The sequence below is a fragment of the Mirounga leonina genome, unplaced genomic scaffold, assembly GCF_011800145.1.
Source record: "Mirounga leonina isolate KUSES-001 unplaced genomic scaffold, KU_Mleo_1.0 Mir_376, whole genome shotgun sequence".
Classification (NCBI taxonomy): Eukaryota; Metazoa; Chordata; class Mammalia; order Carnivora; family Phocidae; genus Mirounga; species Mirounga leonina.
Window position 1 is genome coordinate 5,871,469 of NW_023270718.1, and position 13,827 is coordinate 5,885,295.

At 54.3% G+C, this 13,827-nt stretch overlaps 1 protein-coding gene across 1 annotated transcript in view; it reads right to left on the minus strand.

Moving 5' to 3' along the window:
- SYT3 (synaptotagmin 3) overlaps positions 1-8,447 on the minus strand; it is an 11,247-nt gene extending 2,800 nt beyond the window's left edge. The window contains exons 1-5 of the mRNA XM_034987006.1: positions 8,297-8,447; positions 5,496-6,021; positions 2,496-2,883; positions 2,120-2,338; positions 139-259 (exon numbers count right to left, since the gene is read on the minus strand). Coding sequence (XP_034842897.1) covers positions 139-259; positions 2,120-2,338; positions 2,496-2,883; positions 5,496-6,021; positions 8,297-8,447 — 1,405 coding nt within the window. The remainder of the gene's footprint in view (positions 1-138; positions 260-2,119; positions 2,339-2,495; positions 2,884-5,495; positions 6,022-8,296) is intronic.
- Positions 8,448-13,827: the final 5,380 nt, after the last annotated feature.

A 13,827-nucleotide genomic window follows, 5' to 3' on the forward strand; every position in this document is an offset into this window, starting at 1 on the left:
CTCAGACCCAGAATCAGGGCCCCAGCCCCTCCTCCCTCAGACCCAGGGGTCCTGCCCCCGGCACCTTCCTCCCTCAGGCCCAGGAGTCCAGGGCCCCACACGCTCCTTTCTCAGATCCCAGCACCTCCTGGAACCCACCTGAGAAGCCGGTGAGGTCCATCGCTTTGAGGTTAGAGGCTTTGATGATGGTCACCGTGAGGCGCCCGGCCGTGGGGAGGTAGCAGAGTGAGAAGTTGAGCTCCCCAAGATCTGCCTTTTCCTGCAGTTGGGGAAAGGGGTTCAGCAATGCCCTGTCTCGGTCTCCACCCCAACCCCCTCTCTCTCCCATCTGGAGCCTCCAGCTCTCCTCCCTGATATCCAGGACTCCGATTGCTGATTCACTTAACAATCTGACTAAACCTGGTAACTCCCTGGCCGCAGCTGCCTGCCACCAGCAAAGCCTATTTGTTCTGCAGGGAAGATTGAAAGAGGCATGGGTGTGGGGAGAGAGCAGGAAAGAGCCAGAGAGAGCCAGAGAACACAGTGAGAAATAGACTGTGACAGGGACCAAGACACCGAGAGATACAGTTAGAAAGGCAGACCCATAGAGTCCTAAAGAAAGAAAACCCAGAGGAGGGGCCTAGAGACCCAGAGATAGCGCTGGTCCGAGAGAGAGAGAGAGAGAGAGAGAGAGAGAGAGAGAAGAGGAACAGAGACTTCAGAGAGAGGAGTACAGCGACCAGGAGGAGAGGGGGACAGAGTCTCAGAGGAGAGAGACAGAGTCCTGGGGGGGGGGTGTCAGAGCCCCCAAGGTGCAGGAGATCTGGAGAAATGGGACCAGAGACTTGGTGGAGGGTGCAGAGACCTGAACAGAGTGATAGAGACCGAGAATGGGGTGGGGGGAAGGTCAAAGACCCAGATAGAGAGAGAGAGGGAGAGAAACAGAGAAACCTACACAGACCGGGTGAGGGACAGAGATTCAGACAGTGTGACAGGCACTGAGGAGAGAAGTCGGTCACAGGGAGGGCAGGAGACACACCAACCTTAAGCAAAGCCACAGAGGAGACAGAGCCTCCATACCAACACACACAGAGAGACACCTGGAAGGGGGCGCTGAGCTAGCCAGGGCTTCCGACCCGCCCTGCCCGGCTCTTCAGCCTCATCTGGTCCCCTGGCCTCCCAACCACACTGACCAAAGCCCAGGTCCCTGGACTCCCCACTCACTGCCCCTGACAGCAAACTGTGACAACCTAGACCTGGAGCTCCCAAGGACTGTCTGGGGTCCCCGGGTCCTGATCCTGAAACAAAAAAGCCAGTTGTTTAAGGGATGAATGAATGAATAAATGAATGAATGAGTGAAGACCTCCAGTGATAATAAGGGGGGTGGAGAGAATGAGACATGATACACACAAGCAGGAGACAGGATGGAGGCAGGGAGAGGGTCAGGACCCCCAACAAGCGCGTAGGAGCCAGGCTTGGGGAGCGATTGGATGGAAGAGGAAGGGGGCCGGGGCGGGGGGAGGCTACTGGGCACAATCTGGTGACTGGGGGAACAGGGGATGTCAGGATATAGAGGATCCAAGTATGTCTGATGCTTGGGGGATCAGGCTATCAGGAGCTGGGTGGAGAGCAGAGGATGAGATTAGATCTGGAGGTCAAGGGTTTGAAACATAAAATGTTCAGAGATCAGAGGGGTTGGGGGTTCAGGAAGCTTGGGAATTGGAAAGCCAGGAGGTTGGAAGTTGAAGGAAGTCAGAAAAACAAAAGCTGGTAACTCTGGGGTCAGACAGTTGGAGGGTCAGGAATTTGGGGTCACAGCATGAAGTTATGATAAAGTGGCTGATGGGTACAGGGGTGTCTGTTATATTTCTCAACTGTTACCATCAGATGTGAAAGGGGGTCAGAAGTTGGGAGATCTGGGGTCCAGGCATGATGTCAATATTTGACAGGGTGTCCGGGAGATGGGGTCCCATTATATCTTATCTCTACACTTTGCTTGTATGTTTGCAATATTTTGCAATAAAATAAATTTTTAAAAAGCCTGGGTCAAGAAGTTAGAAGGTTATGAAGTCCAAGGGCAAAGAGGTCAAACACTGAGCGGTCCTGGGTCCCCAAGAAGAGGGATGCAGGGGCCACTGACCGAGCCGCCCTCCACGATGTCCCTCCATAGTGGGCGGTCAGGGGGCTGCTCAGCCAGCTCCAGGAGGTTGTCCAGCACCACTTGGCCGATGAGGTCGTGCCGCGAGAAACGGTCAAAGTCATAGACGCTGAAGTGCAGTTTGCGCTGGGCCAGCTCAGCCAGGGGCACTGAGAACTGGAATGTCTCGTTGAACACAGGGTTCAGCGTCTTCCTGTGCACCTGGAGGGGATGGGCGAGGGGAGGAGAGAGACACCATGCCCATCAACCCTGCTTCCAAAGGACCCAGGAGTCCAGACCCCCAGCTCCTCCTCCCTCAGACCCAGGAGTTCCGACTCCCACCCCCTCCTCCTGGATGTCCAGGACCCTCACTCCGGACCTTGGTCTGGAACTTTTTCTTGCGGTCTGGCAGCAGGTAGATCTTGACGTAGGGGTCGGAGAAGCCGTTGGAGTCCTTGGCTGGGAGGTCCAAGGCCTGCAGGATCCGCACCACCAGCTGGTCTGAGCCATAGAGGTACCGCAGGGCGAAACTGATGCGGCCGCAGGGCGCCCCCACGCCGGCCTCTCCAGAGCCCGGAGCCCCACCGCCGCGCCGGCCGCCTGGTCCAGTCCCCTGGTACAGCTCCGGCTTGATCTGCCCGATGAGTTTGGCTTTTTCCTCCCCGCCTGGCAAGGGTAAGGGTAGGGCAGGCGGCCGCTCGTCACTGCCAGGGTCCGGCTGGGGGGTCAGGGTCTGCTGGGTGAGGGGCCGGGGTAGGGCTGGGTACCTGTGGGGAGTGGGGAAGACCAAGGTGGGGTCACTGGCTGGGGTCTTTGACAGCATCTGAAGACCTGAGAGACTCCTCCCTGCCTCTTTCCCAAGGGTCACAGCCAAATGGCCACAGATCTGCATTTTTGCTCACTATGACCTTGAGCAAGGCACTTGCACTCTCTGAGCCTCAGTTTCTCCACCTGTACTGGGGGGTATCCCCATCTCTAAGCTAGCTCCAACTAGGACCTGCTTATGCATCAACTTCCAGAAGCTTCCAACTTCCTCCTGACTTCAAGTGCGTGACCCAGAATAACTTATTCATGGACCCCTGGGGCCCCACACAACCCAGACCTCCTGAACCTTCACCTGCCCTTCTTCAAATCCCCCCAACCTATCTTAACCCCAGTCTCACCTCTCCCACCTCACCATCACTCCACCTGGCCTGTCCTTTCTCAACTCCATTCTCCACTGTCCAAACGTGTGTGGGGGACACTCTGGAAGCCCAGAGGTCTCCCCTCAGCCACCCTGGCTCCTTCTCCCCTCTCACACACACACCTTTTCTCTGGACAAGCTCATCTGCACCCCAGGTTTCCACACCCATCAGCAGCCTGCTAAATCTGCTATATCTGTCTCCTGGGCTCCAGCCTGGATTGGCCCCCAGCCTCAGCAGTCTATCAGACCCCGCACACCCCTCATTCCCCGCCCAGCTCAGCACCTTCTCCCCAACCCCCTCCTCCTCCCCTGTGCTCCCCCTAGATCTGCAGGTCAGACACTGAAGCCATCCTCACCTCCTGTCCTTTCAAAACCTTTCCCTCCCCTCTCCCAAATTTCCCCATCCGTGGTCCCGGCTCATCTGCCCTCTCCTGCAAGGACCATCACACCCGGGGTGAAGTCCATGTGATGGGGCCCCTAGTGATGGGCAGTGCTCGGCAGCCTCAGGTGTGCTGAGAGGTAGGCACGGGGGAAGTGGGAGGGCTCGAGCCATAGAAAGGGGCAGAAGAGGTGAGGAAGTGGGAGGGCTTGAGCCGTGGAAAGGGATGTGGTAGGGGAGGCTCCTTCAGCTACAGATCCCCCGGCCACTCCTTGCTCCCAGGGTGACTTTGAGCAGGTCAGGAATACCCTCTCAGCCTCAGTTTCTCCATCTGTATAATGGGGAGGGGAAAGAGCTCAGACCAGTGTATCCATCCGCCTTTGAAAGGCCTCCCCAGAGACCCCAAACTTCATCTCCCATGAACCCCTGGGCCCCTGGCCAGACCCTGGGATGAGAACACCTTCTACCATGAACTTCTGGGGCCGAAGACAATCCCTCTGAGGGCAGTTTCTCCGGAGGCTGCCCCAGGCCCCTCACACTCAACAAGACCCAGATAAGCTCAGGGGCTCCCTCAAATCCATTCCTCTTCCTAGATCCTCTGACAGCCCCACCATCCACCCAATCACCAGGCCAGGCTGGAGGCCTTCTGTACCTCTTCCTACCCCTCCTACCCACCCACCTCCTACCCACCCACAGCCATCAGTCTCAGGTCTCACCTCTTCTGCCCTCTGACTCTCTTTATCTCCTCCTCTCATCCCCATGCCCATAATCTCAGCTCAGCCTCGTCCTCTCCTGCCTGGACTATTGGCCTCCAGTCTGTCCCTCTAGTCCTTCCCTTGTGTGGCCACAGAGAGGTCTTTCTACACCCAGAACTAACCCTGCCCCTCCTGCTCACAGCCCTCCATGGCTCCCCAGTGCCCCCAGGACAAAGTCCCAGTCCCTCAGCCCTGCATTCAAGGCCCCATGTGGTCTGGCCCTGCCCACATCCTAAGCCACATCTCTCTACCTTTCTTTTTTCACACTTACTCTCAGGCCATAGTGACTGCTGGCAATTTCCACAATGCACTGTGACCTCCTACCCCTCTTGCCTTTGCATGGGCCGCTCTCTCCTCCTGGAATGCCCAGCTCACACCCCTACCTCTGTGCCTGACCAACACTTCCTCACTCTGCAGGTCTCAGCCACAACACCTCCACCTCTGGAAGGCCCCAGCCTCTTCCCAGACCAGGTCATCGACTCCTCAGACTCCCACAGCTGTGTCCCCCTAAGCCACTTTCCGGCAGCGCTGGCCTGGGTGGGTGGGGACAGCCTCTCTGGGGACCCACTTCCCTTGGATTGTAAGTGGCATGAGGGCAGAGTCTATTTGCCATGCTCACTTCTGTTTTTCCAACACCCATCTCAGATCTGGTTCATATTAGGTGCTCGATATACATGTGCAGAATGAGGAATACAGAACAAATGAGCTCCAGGCCCCACCACCCCTGGCTTAGGCTGAAACAGATGAATTGCTTTCTGTCTCAGGGCCTTGGGAGTCTAATCATTCTCCTCCACCTTCCTGACCCCGGAGTCCTATACCCTCTGAATCTGAGTACAGATCTCTAGGTTCCTCCTCCCTTAGATCCTGAAGTCTGGAGCCCTAACCTCCTCTATCCCCAGGACCTAGGAGTCCACACCCCAAGCCCCTTCCTGCCCCAGGACTCAGGACTCCAGACCTCTAGGCCTCTCCTCTTGCAGGGCTCAGAAGAACCATATCTGGGAAAGAGACACAGAGGAGGAACAGAAGTTCAGAGTGGACCCCCAGCCCAGTAGCCTGTCTCACCTGGTGGTGGGTGCCAGGCTTGTGACCTGCTGATGCGACTGGGCACTGGGCAAGCCCCCACCACTGGGGGGCAGCAGGAGCAGCCCAGAGCCTGCACCTCCCTCAGAGGGCAGTTCAGGAGATGTCTGGCTCGGTTTGACCCCAGCGGCCACGGCAGCTGCTGCAGCCTCTGGGTAGGAGTCCATGTCCAAGTAGGAGGGCTCAGGGGGGTCAGAGCCCCCCAGGCTGCCTGGCTCCAGCAGCTCAGCGAAGGGCGGATGGTGGGCAGTGTGGGCATGGTGGTGTGGACCCCCCAGCAGAGGATGGCCACCCAGGCCAGCCCCCAGGTGGTGCCCACCACCACCTACCAGGCCTGCCAGCCCGACCCCAGGGCCTAGGTCTTTGCGCAGGGGGCCCCCGCCCACTGCTGAGCCTCCCTTGTCCCGCCAGGGCACCCAGCACAATTTCCAGGACACGAAGAGGGAGACGCCCAGAAGGACAATGCCACAGAATGTCACGATGACCGACAGCAGGCTCACGGAGATGTCTGGAGAGAGTGAGGACAAAGGTCAGGGGTCAGGATGGGGTCACAGTTTATCCTCCCACTGCTGTCCCCAAAGAGCTAGCCTCTAGCATTTGCCATGCATTGTCCTAAGCACTTTACATACATTACTTAAACTCCAGGACCCCACAGGTCGGTATCTCTATATAACCATTCTAAAGATAAGGAAACTGAGGCACAGACAGGCTGAGTGACTTGTATTATGCTGCACAGGTAGTAAGTGACAGATCTGGGATTTGAAAGAGCAGTCTGTCTTCAGATGTGATTCTTTATCACTAGCCCATGCTGCCTCTCCTTAAGAGGACACACCATCTGAGGTATAACCAACGTCCTCCAAAATGCTCAGAGATGATCAAGGAGAGAGGAGGCTGCATGAGGCAGTTAGGCAGGTCAGGGTTCAAATCTCTGTTTGCTGTGTGGCCTTGGGAACGTATCTTAAGCACTCTGAGCCTTACATTCCCCATTTGCCAAATAGGAAAAACCAGTCCTGCCTCTCAACTATGGTACTGAGGAGTGCAGGAGGTAAATGGCATAGCAGAATATAAAGGTAGACATTTACTGAGTAGTTACTATGTTGCAGACCCCTAAGCACTTTATTGGCATTAGCTTACTTAGGCCTGACAGGCACCCTAGGAGGTTGGCAACATTAGTATGCCTGTTTTCCACAAAAGGAAACTGAGGTCAATAGATACAAAGTTTCCTGTATAGAGTCCCACAGCAGATCAGCGAAGGGGCTGGGTGGGACGTGCTAAAGAGCAGAGCAAGGGCTTTCCAGCCTCCTGAACATAGGAAGAACTAAGAAAGGACTTGGCCTCTGGAGGAGCTGGAGGTGAAGTTCAGCCCCACGGACAGTAAGCCATGTCTATGTGACTGAGACTGGAAACTCACACCTGGTCTCTCCTGGACCCTATTCTATGTGTCTTTTCCTTTGCTGATTTTAACTTCCATCCTTTTGCTGTAATAAAATGTAACTGTGAGTAGAACAGCTTTTCTGTGAGTCCTTCTAGGGCATCATTGAAACTGAGGGTGGGCTTGGGGACCCCCAAATTGTGGTAGTATACTAGACTTCCTGGGGTCAAATCTGGCCCTTTTGCTTATAGGTTGTGAGTCTCTGAGCAAGCAACTGCAGCTCTCTGGACCTCATTTCTCATCCTTGTCACCTCCCGCACGCAAGGTGCTGAGCCCTGCCCTGCACTCAGCAAGTGTGATTTGTCATTATAACCTCGCAGCACGTGCTTCTTCAGGGTTCCTCGTCTGGACAAGAGCACTCATAATAGATCCTTGCTCTCAGAACCCTGCTGCTTCCTAAATGGGTGACCTTGGGCAAGTCACTTTACCCTTCAGAGTCTTTTTCCCCCATCGAAAACGGGGATTATAGATACCACAGAGGGTTGTTGTGAGTGGTTGATGAAATATGCCAAGGATCTTGCACACTGCCTGGTACACAGCTGGTGTTCAATAAGTACATTCCAGCATTTATTGAATGACCACTGCGTGCCCAACTTGTTTTAAGCACTTCACATGTGTTATATCATTTGAGTCTCTCAGCTGCCCCAGGAGGCAGCCACTTTTATTATCCCCATCTTCAGGAGGAAACTGAGGCACAGAAGAAGTGTTAATTGCCTAAAGTCATCCACTAGTAAGTAAGGGTGGTGGGATTTGAACCCAGACAAGTCAGACAGCCTGACTCAAGAGCCTGAGCTTTGGGACACCTGGGTGGCTCAGTCGGTTAAACGTCTGACTCTTAGTTTCAGCTCAGGTCATGATCTCAGGGTCGAGGGATCGAGCCCTGTGTTAGGCTCCATGCTCAGCATGGAGTCTGCTTGAGATTCCCCCTCTCCCTCCGCACCTCCCCCCGCCGGCTTGTGCTTGTTTTTTCTCTTTCTCTCAAATAAATAAATAAAATCTTAAAAAAAAAAAAAAAAAAAGAGCCTGAGCTTTTAAAGCACTATGCAAGATACACAAAAGATATGTGCAGGGGATATGTATGTGGCTGGGGGGAGGGGCAGTGGGCAGGAGGCTCACAGGACCAAACCCAAAAGGTCAGGGGTCATATGGCCCACCCAGCTCCTTCTCCTTAGATCAAAGTTTTGGGGGACCAGCAGCAGGCAGGATGGAGGTGAGACTCTAAGAGGGAGTGGCCACAGCCACCTAGGGGACAGAAAGCTAAGCAAGTCTGCTCTGAATCTCTGAATCTCTGAAAATACTGAGTATAGGGGACACAGGGGGCTGGCCGAGACAGCTGGGGGGTGGTGCTGACCTGCATCTGGGCCCCGGGGATAGCCTCGAATTCGCAGGTCGTTGAACTCCTGGCACCTGTCACTGGTGTCGGCATCTCGGACCCGCGCACAGAGGTCTGAGACCAGGATGAGTGCCCGCCGGCAGAGGTCATCCTCGTAGTCTCCTGACATGGTAGCCGGTGGGTTCTGTGCTTGGAAGGGGCCAGACAAGGGTGCAGATGGGGAATGGGATTGAAAGAGAGGTGGATAAGGGATAGAAGAGAAAAAGAGAAAAGGAAGGATAGGCGAGGGGACAGAGATTGGGAGTAGATGGACAAGGGGAAGTAGATTAGGGAGGGATAGACAAGGAGAAAGAAATTAGGGGCAGATACAGGAGGACTGAAATTCAGGGTGCAGGCAAGAAGACAGTAACGGGTTGGACAAACTAGGGGACAGAGATCAGCATGAATGGACAAGAGAACAGAGAATAGGGACAAATGGACAAGGAGAAAGAGATGAGGAAGGCCAGTCAAGGGGCAGAGATTAAGGATGCACAATAAAGGGATAGACAGACAAGGAGACAGAGATTAGGGGTGCACAGACAAAGGACAGAATTTAGGCACAGGCAGATGAAGGGACAGCTGTTCATCATGCATTAGACAAATATTCATTGAGCACCAACTACATGCCAGGCACGATGCCAGCTGCCGCAGATCCAGCAGAGAATGAGCCCCACACATTTCCCAACTTCCTGGTGTTACAATCCAGTGAGAGGAGACATGGAATAAACAAGTCAACAAACACATAAACAAACAAGACATGCTCACACTGTGAGAGGTGCTCTGAAAGAAATAGTTGGAGGAAATGTCACAAAAGGACCAGGAGGTGGGCAGCTGGGGAGCTCTCTGAGACCTGAAGGACGAGATGGGGCTGGCCACAGCCAGTGGGCGGTGGGGCTGGAGTGGGGAAAAGCATCCTAAGCAGCGGGAACAGCATGAGCAAGGGCTTGGCAGGTTCGAGGAACGGGAAGGAGGCCAGATCCAGGTAGAAAGAGTGAGCACCAAGACAGAGGGAAGGATGGGGTTAGAGAGATAAGAGTGTGGTGGTGGCTGGGGTGGGATAGAAGATGCAGGGTGCAGAGATAGGGACCAAGTTGAGAGAGGGAGAGATAAGGGGAGGGGAGACAGAGATACTGGGAAGGGCAAACTGGGGCCCAGAACAGAGGGACAGATAAGCAGACAGACAGAGGAAAAGTCGAGGATTGAGATTTGGGATGGACTAAGCCATAAATAATGGACTAGTGTGTAATTTATGGGAATGTGAGAGATGGGCGGACAGAGGGACTGTATAAGTGCCAGGACAGAAATATCTTTGAAAGGGAAACAGTGGTTGGAAGAATGGATGGGATGCAGAAATAAAGGACAGATGGACAGACAATGGCCAGAGACCACAGATGGGCAAAAAGATACAAAGGAGGGCTGGGCAGAGAGACATGGGTGCAGAAGGAAGGTTGGATGGGGGTGGGGGCATAAAAGAGAGAGGACTGGGAGAAAGAGGTGGATGTGGGGAGAAGGGGAATTAGCCACACATGGTCTGGAGCCAGACATCAGAGATGGACTGGAAGGAGAGTGCAGGGAGAAATTAGGGACGGACAGACCAGAGCTCACAGATGGACAGGTGTCGTGGGGGTATTGCAGAAGGCCAGGACTCCGACACAGGCATGGTTAGACTCACCTGAGCTTATCCCTGCCGTGTCCTGGGTGGCAGCCGAGGCGGCGGCTGGCGGCAGCCCATGGGGGTTGTAGGGCGGACAAGGGGCTGCGGACCCGTCCCCACGCGCCAGGTGGTGGGAAGAGGAGCGGGATCTGGAGGCCGCGGCCAGGAGAAAAAGCTCAGTCCGAGCCTCTCGTCTTGTCCTACTCGGACTGGCTGCTCGACCCCAGGCGACCCCCGGGAGGTCCAGCCACCCCCTCCCACCTCCCGGGCCCCAGCTCCCGCTGAGCTTAGACACTACAATTCCCAGCAGGCCTTGCGCTAGCGCGGCTAAGACTTCACAGACCCGGCGCTGCATGGGCTGCTGGGAGTTGAAGTCCTTAATGCCTCTCCCGGCTGCAGAGAGGATGGGAATTTTTTTGGAGGTGGGGGGGTTATGAGATACCGGGGTCCCAAGGCGCTGCAGGGGGGAGGAATGATGCCCTGGACCTCGAGAGGTTGCGGAGTCTTAAGTCTTCAGGAGCCATGGAGTAGGTAAACGATCCCCACGCCCGGGGGATCGGTGGGCGAGGTTGGGGTACACCTAGGTGTTTCGGGACCCCCCTTTCTAGGGCCAAGTGCCCCTCCCCCGGGGCGGCCAGCGAGCGCTGCAGCACCCGCACTCTCGGGCAGGAGATCCGCGTGCCTCTGCACCTACCCCCGCCCCCACGCGCTGGGGCCGCCCCCCAGGATCGGCCGGGGCGGGGGCTGGGGCAGGGGGAGGGGGGAGGAGCCGACTCACCCTGAGCCGCCGCCGCCGCAGCCCCGCGCGCCCGCCGCGGTGCCCGCTCGGCTCCTCCCCCCGCCCCTGGCGCAGGTCCGCGGCTCCTCCCCTTGCACCCCCTCCTTCCTCCCCTCTGAACCTGCGACTTGAAAGTCGAAATCGCGCGGCGGCAGCGAGGAACGGGGGAGAGGCGTACGAGACCCAGCTCTCTTACACAGTGGAAGATCCAGCTATGGAGGAACATGACCCTCCGCTCCCCCAGGATCCAGGGGTCCCGGCCCCCAGCCCCTCTTCTCTCAGATGGAAAGGTCTGGGACCCCAGTCACTTCTCCTCCCGGAACGCAGGGTACTGATCTCCCACCCCCTCCATTCTCACATCTAGGAATCCATCCCTCCCGGCCCACTCCTCCCGGGGCCCTTCCTTCACAGGACCCAGGACTTGGAGTCCTCCCATCTGGGGAGCTCTGAGGGCTGGAAGTGGGAGGGGAGGCGGAGCCTCAGAATTAGCGGGTTTGGAGAATCTCAGCCCGGCGAGAGGTATAGCAGGGACCCGGGGTTGGATCCTGCCTTGCCCGGCCCCTGCCTGTGTGACCTCGCGCTCTTTGCTCTTGAGGTTCAGTTTCCTCATCCAAAAAATATAGACAATAAACCTGTTTCCGAAGCGATCCAGACGTGTGAAAAACCAGGCAATGTAGGTAAAGCATTCGCACCAAGTAGGTGCTTAATGAGTCTTTCTCAAAAGCAGCAAGTAAGAGTTACTGCCATATTAATAGCGGTTAATGATAATTGCCCCTGACTGTGATCTGGGCACGGAGCTAAGTGCTTTGAAAGGATTTTCTCATTTAATCTCCACTTTGGCTCTATTAGTTCGGTACAATTATGCTATTCCCATTTCACAGAGGAGGAAACCGAGGTCGATAGAGGATAATCCCTTGGAGAAGATCCAGATCCACAGAGTCAAAGCAGCAACCCGCAGGGGTGGTTGGGAGGCCCCTCAGTCTTCTTTAGGGCTACCCCCCCACCCCAGTGACACTCATATAAATACACTAAGTAAAAAATTACTTTCTTCTGCCAAGGCAGCTTTAAGACAAGTTCCCTCCCTTTCACTAGATTCCACCTCCCTCCCCACATGTTGCTATTTACCTATATATACATTTGCAGTCATTGTCACACTGTAGAATACCCCAGAAATGCCTCCCAGGTTGATCTTGAATCCGACCCTCAGTAATTCTTCATTCTCCCTGATGGACCTGCCTCTGTACCCAGGGAAGCCTGCATGGGCGGAGGGGAGCACATGCCCAGATGGATGCACACAGGTCCATGAAGCTCAGAGCCCATTCACAACCAGACCTTCACACCCAGCTGGCCCGCCCAGAGTCCACAGGCAGCCCCGTTCCCCAGGAGAGATGCACAGAAGGAAGTATGCAGCAATGCATACATTCAGAGGTGTGTACGTAGGTGGGCTTGCCAGACTTCCATGACACATCTCCAAAGAGACATCTCCTCATTGGCTGGCAGTTTAGGGTACTGGTTTCACCTGTGGTTTGGGAAACGGCAGAGGTAGGTTCCAGTCCCAGGTCTCTTCTCAGTATTGTGTGTGAATGGTTTAGATTCTCAATGCCTCAGTTTCCCCGTCTATAAATGAGAACAGTTTTTTAAAAACCCAGATTCCACTTCATTATTTGGAGGATTAAATTCATATGGGGTGCTTAGAAAAATGGTTAGTGTTTAGTATTGTCATAATTAATGATTATATGCATTTGCTCGTGTACTTTTTCTTTCTTTCAAAGTAAACTCTGCATCCAATATGGGGCTTGAACTCATGCCCTGGAGGTCAAGAGGCATATGCTCTACTGACTGAGCCAGCCAGACGCCTGCCCACGTACTTTTTAACTGCATTTGACAATGCGGAAATTGAAGCTCAGAGAAAGGAAATGCCCTGCCTGAGGTCACATGCCTGGGAAGTGTCAAAGTTGAGGTTCAGAACCATGTGGGTCTGAATCTAGACCCTTGCATTCAGCCACTACATTGTTTGCATCCAGGATGTTTGAGGACCTTGCCTGTCATAGCCTCTGGGAGTGTAGAACAGCATAGAGTACTGGACAGGAAGAAAACCAGGAGACAGAGTGAGTACTCCATATTCATTTAATTCCATCCATGCGGTCATTTGCTAAATACTTACTGAGCATTGGGATGCCTGGGTGGCACAGTCGGTTAAGTGTCAGACTCTTGGTTTTGACCTCAGTCTGTGATCTCAGGGTGGGGAGATGGAGCCAGCATTGAGCTCCAAGCTTAGTGTGGAGTCTGCTTGAGAGTCTCTCTTCTTCTCCCTCTGCCCCTTCCGCTGGTGTGTTCTCTCTCTCTTAAAAAAAAAAAAAAAATATTAAAAAAAAAATACTGAGCATCTACTATGTGCTAGGCACTGCTCTAGGCAACAGGGATCCAGCTAGGAACAAAACAGACAAAAATCCCAGTCTTGTGAGAGCCTATGGTCTGGTAGAGGCGACAGATAATCATCAAATAACTATCTATAGTGGCTGGCTCAGGCAAAAAAGCATGTGACTCTTGATCTTGGGGTCATGAGTTAGAGCCCCACATTGGGTTAAGTAGAGATTACTTAAATAAATACAACTTTAAAAAAACCCAACTATATGTATTAGAATCAATGCTATGTGTGTCTGAGGAGGTCATGGAAGGCTTCCCTGAGGAAGTGACCAAGTGATGTTTGAACTGAACTCAGAAGGGTGAGTGAGCATAAACCTGATGAAGATGGGGGAGGGGAAGGGAAGTGCTCCAGCAAGAAGGAACAGCCTGTGCGAGGCCTGGGGCAGCAGGGAGTTTGGCTCATTGAGGACGGCCAGACACATAAGCTCCATGGGGGTAGCACTTCAGTTTGTTTATTGCTGCATCCCTGCTGCCTGACATATTGCCTGGCACACAGTAGGCACCTGATAAATATGGATTGGTTGAATGAAGGAATGAACAAGTACATGAATAAATAGAGGAATGTATGGATGTGTGTATGGATGGGTGGGTGGATGGATAGATAGATGGATGGATGGATGGATGGATGGATGGATGGATGGATGGATGGAT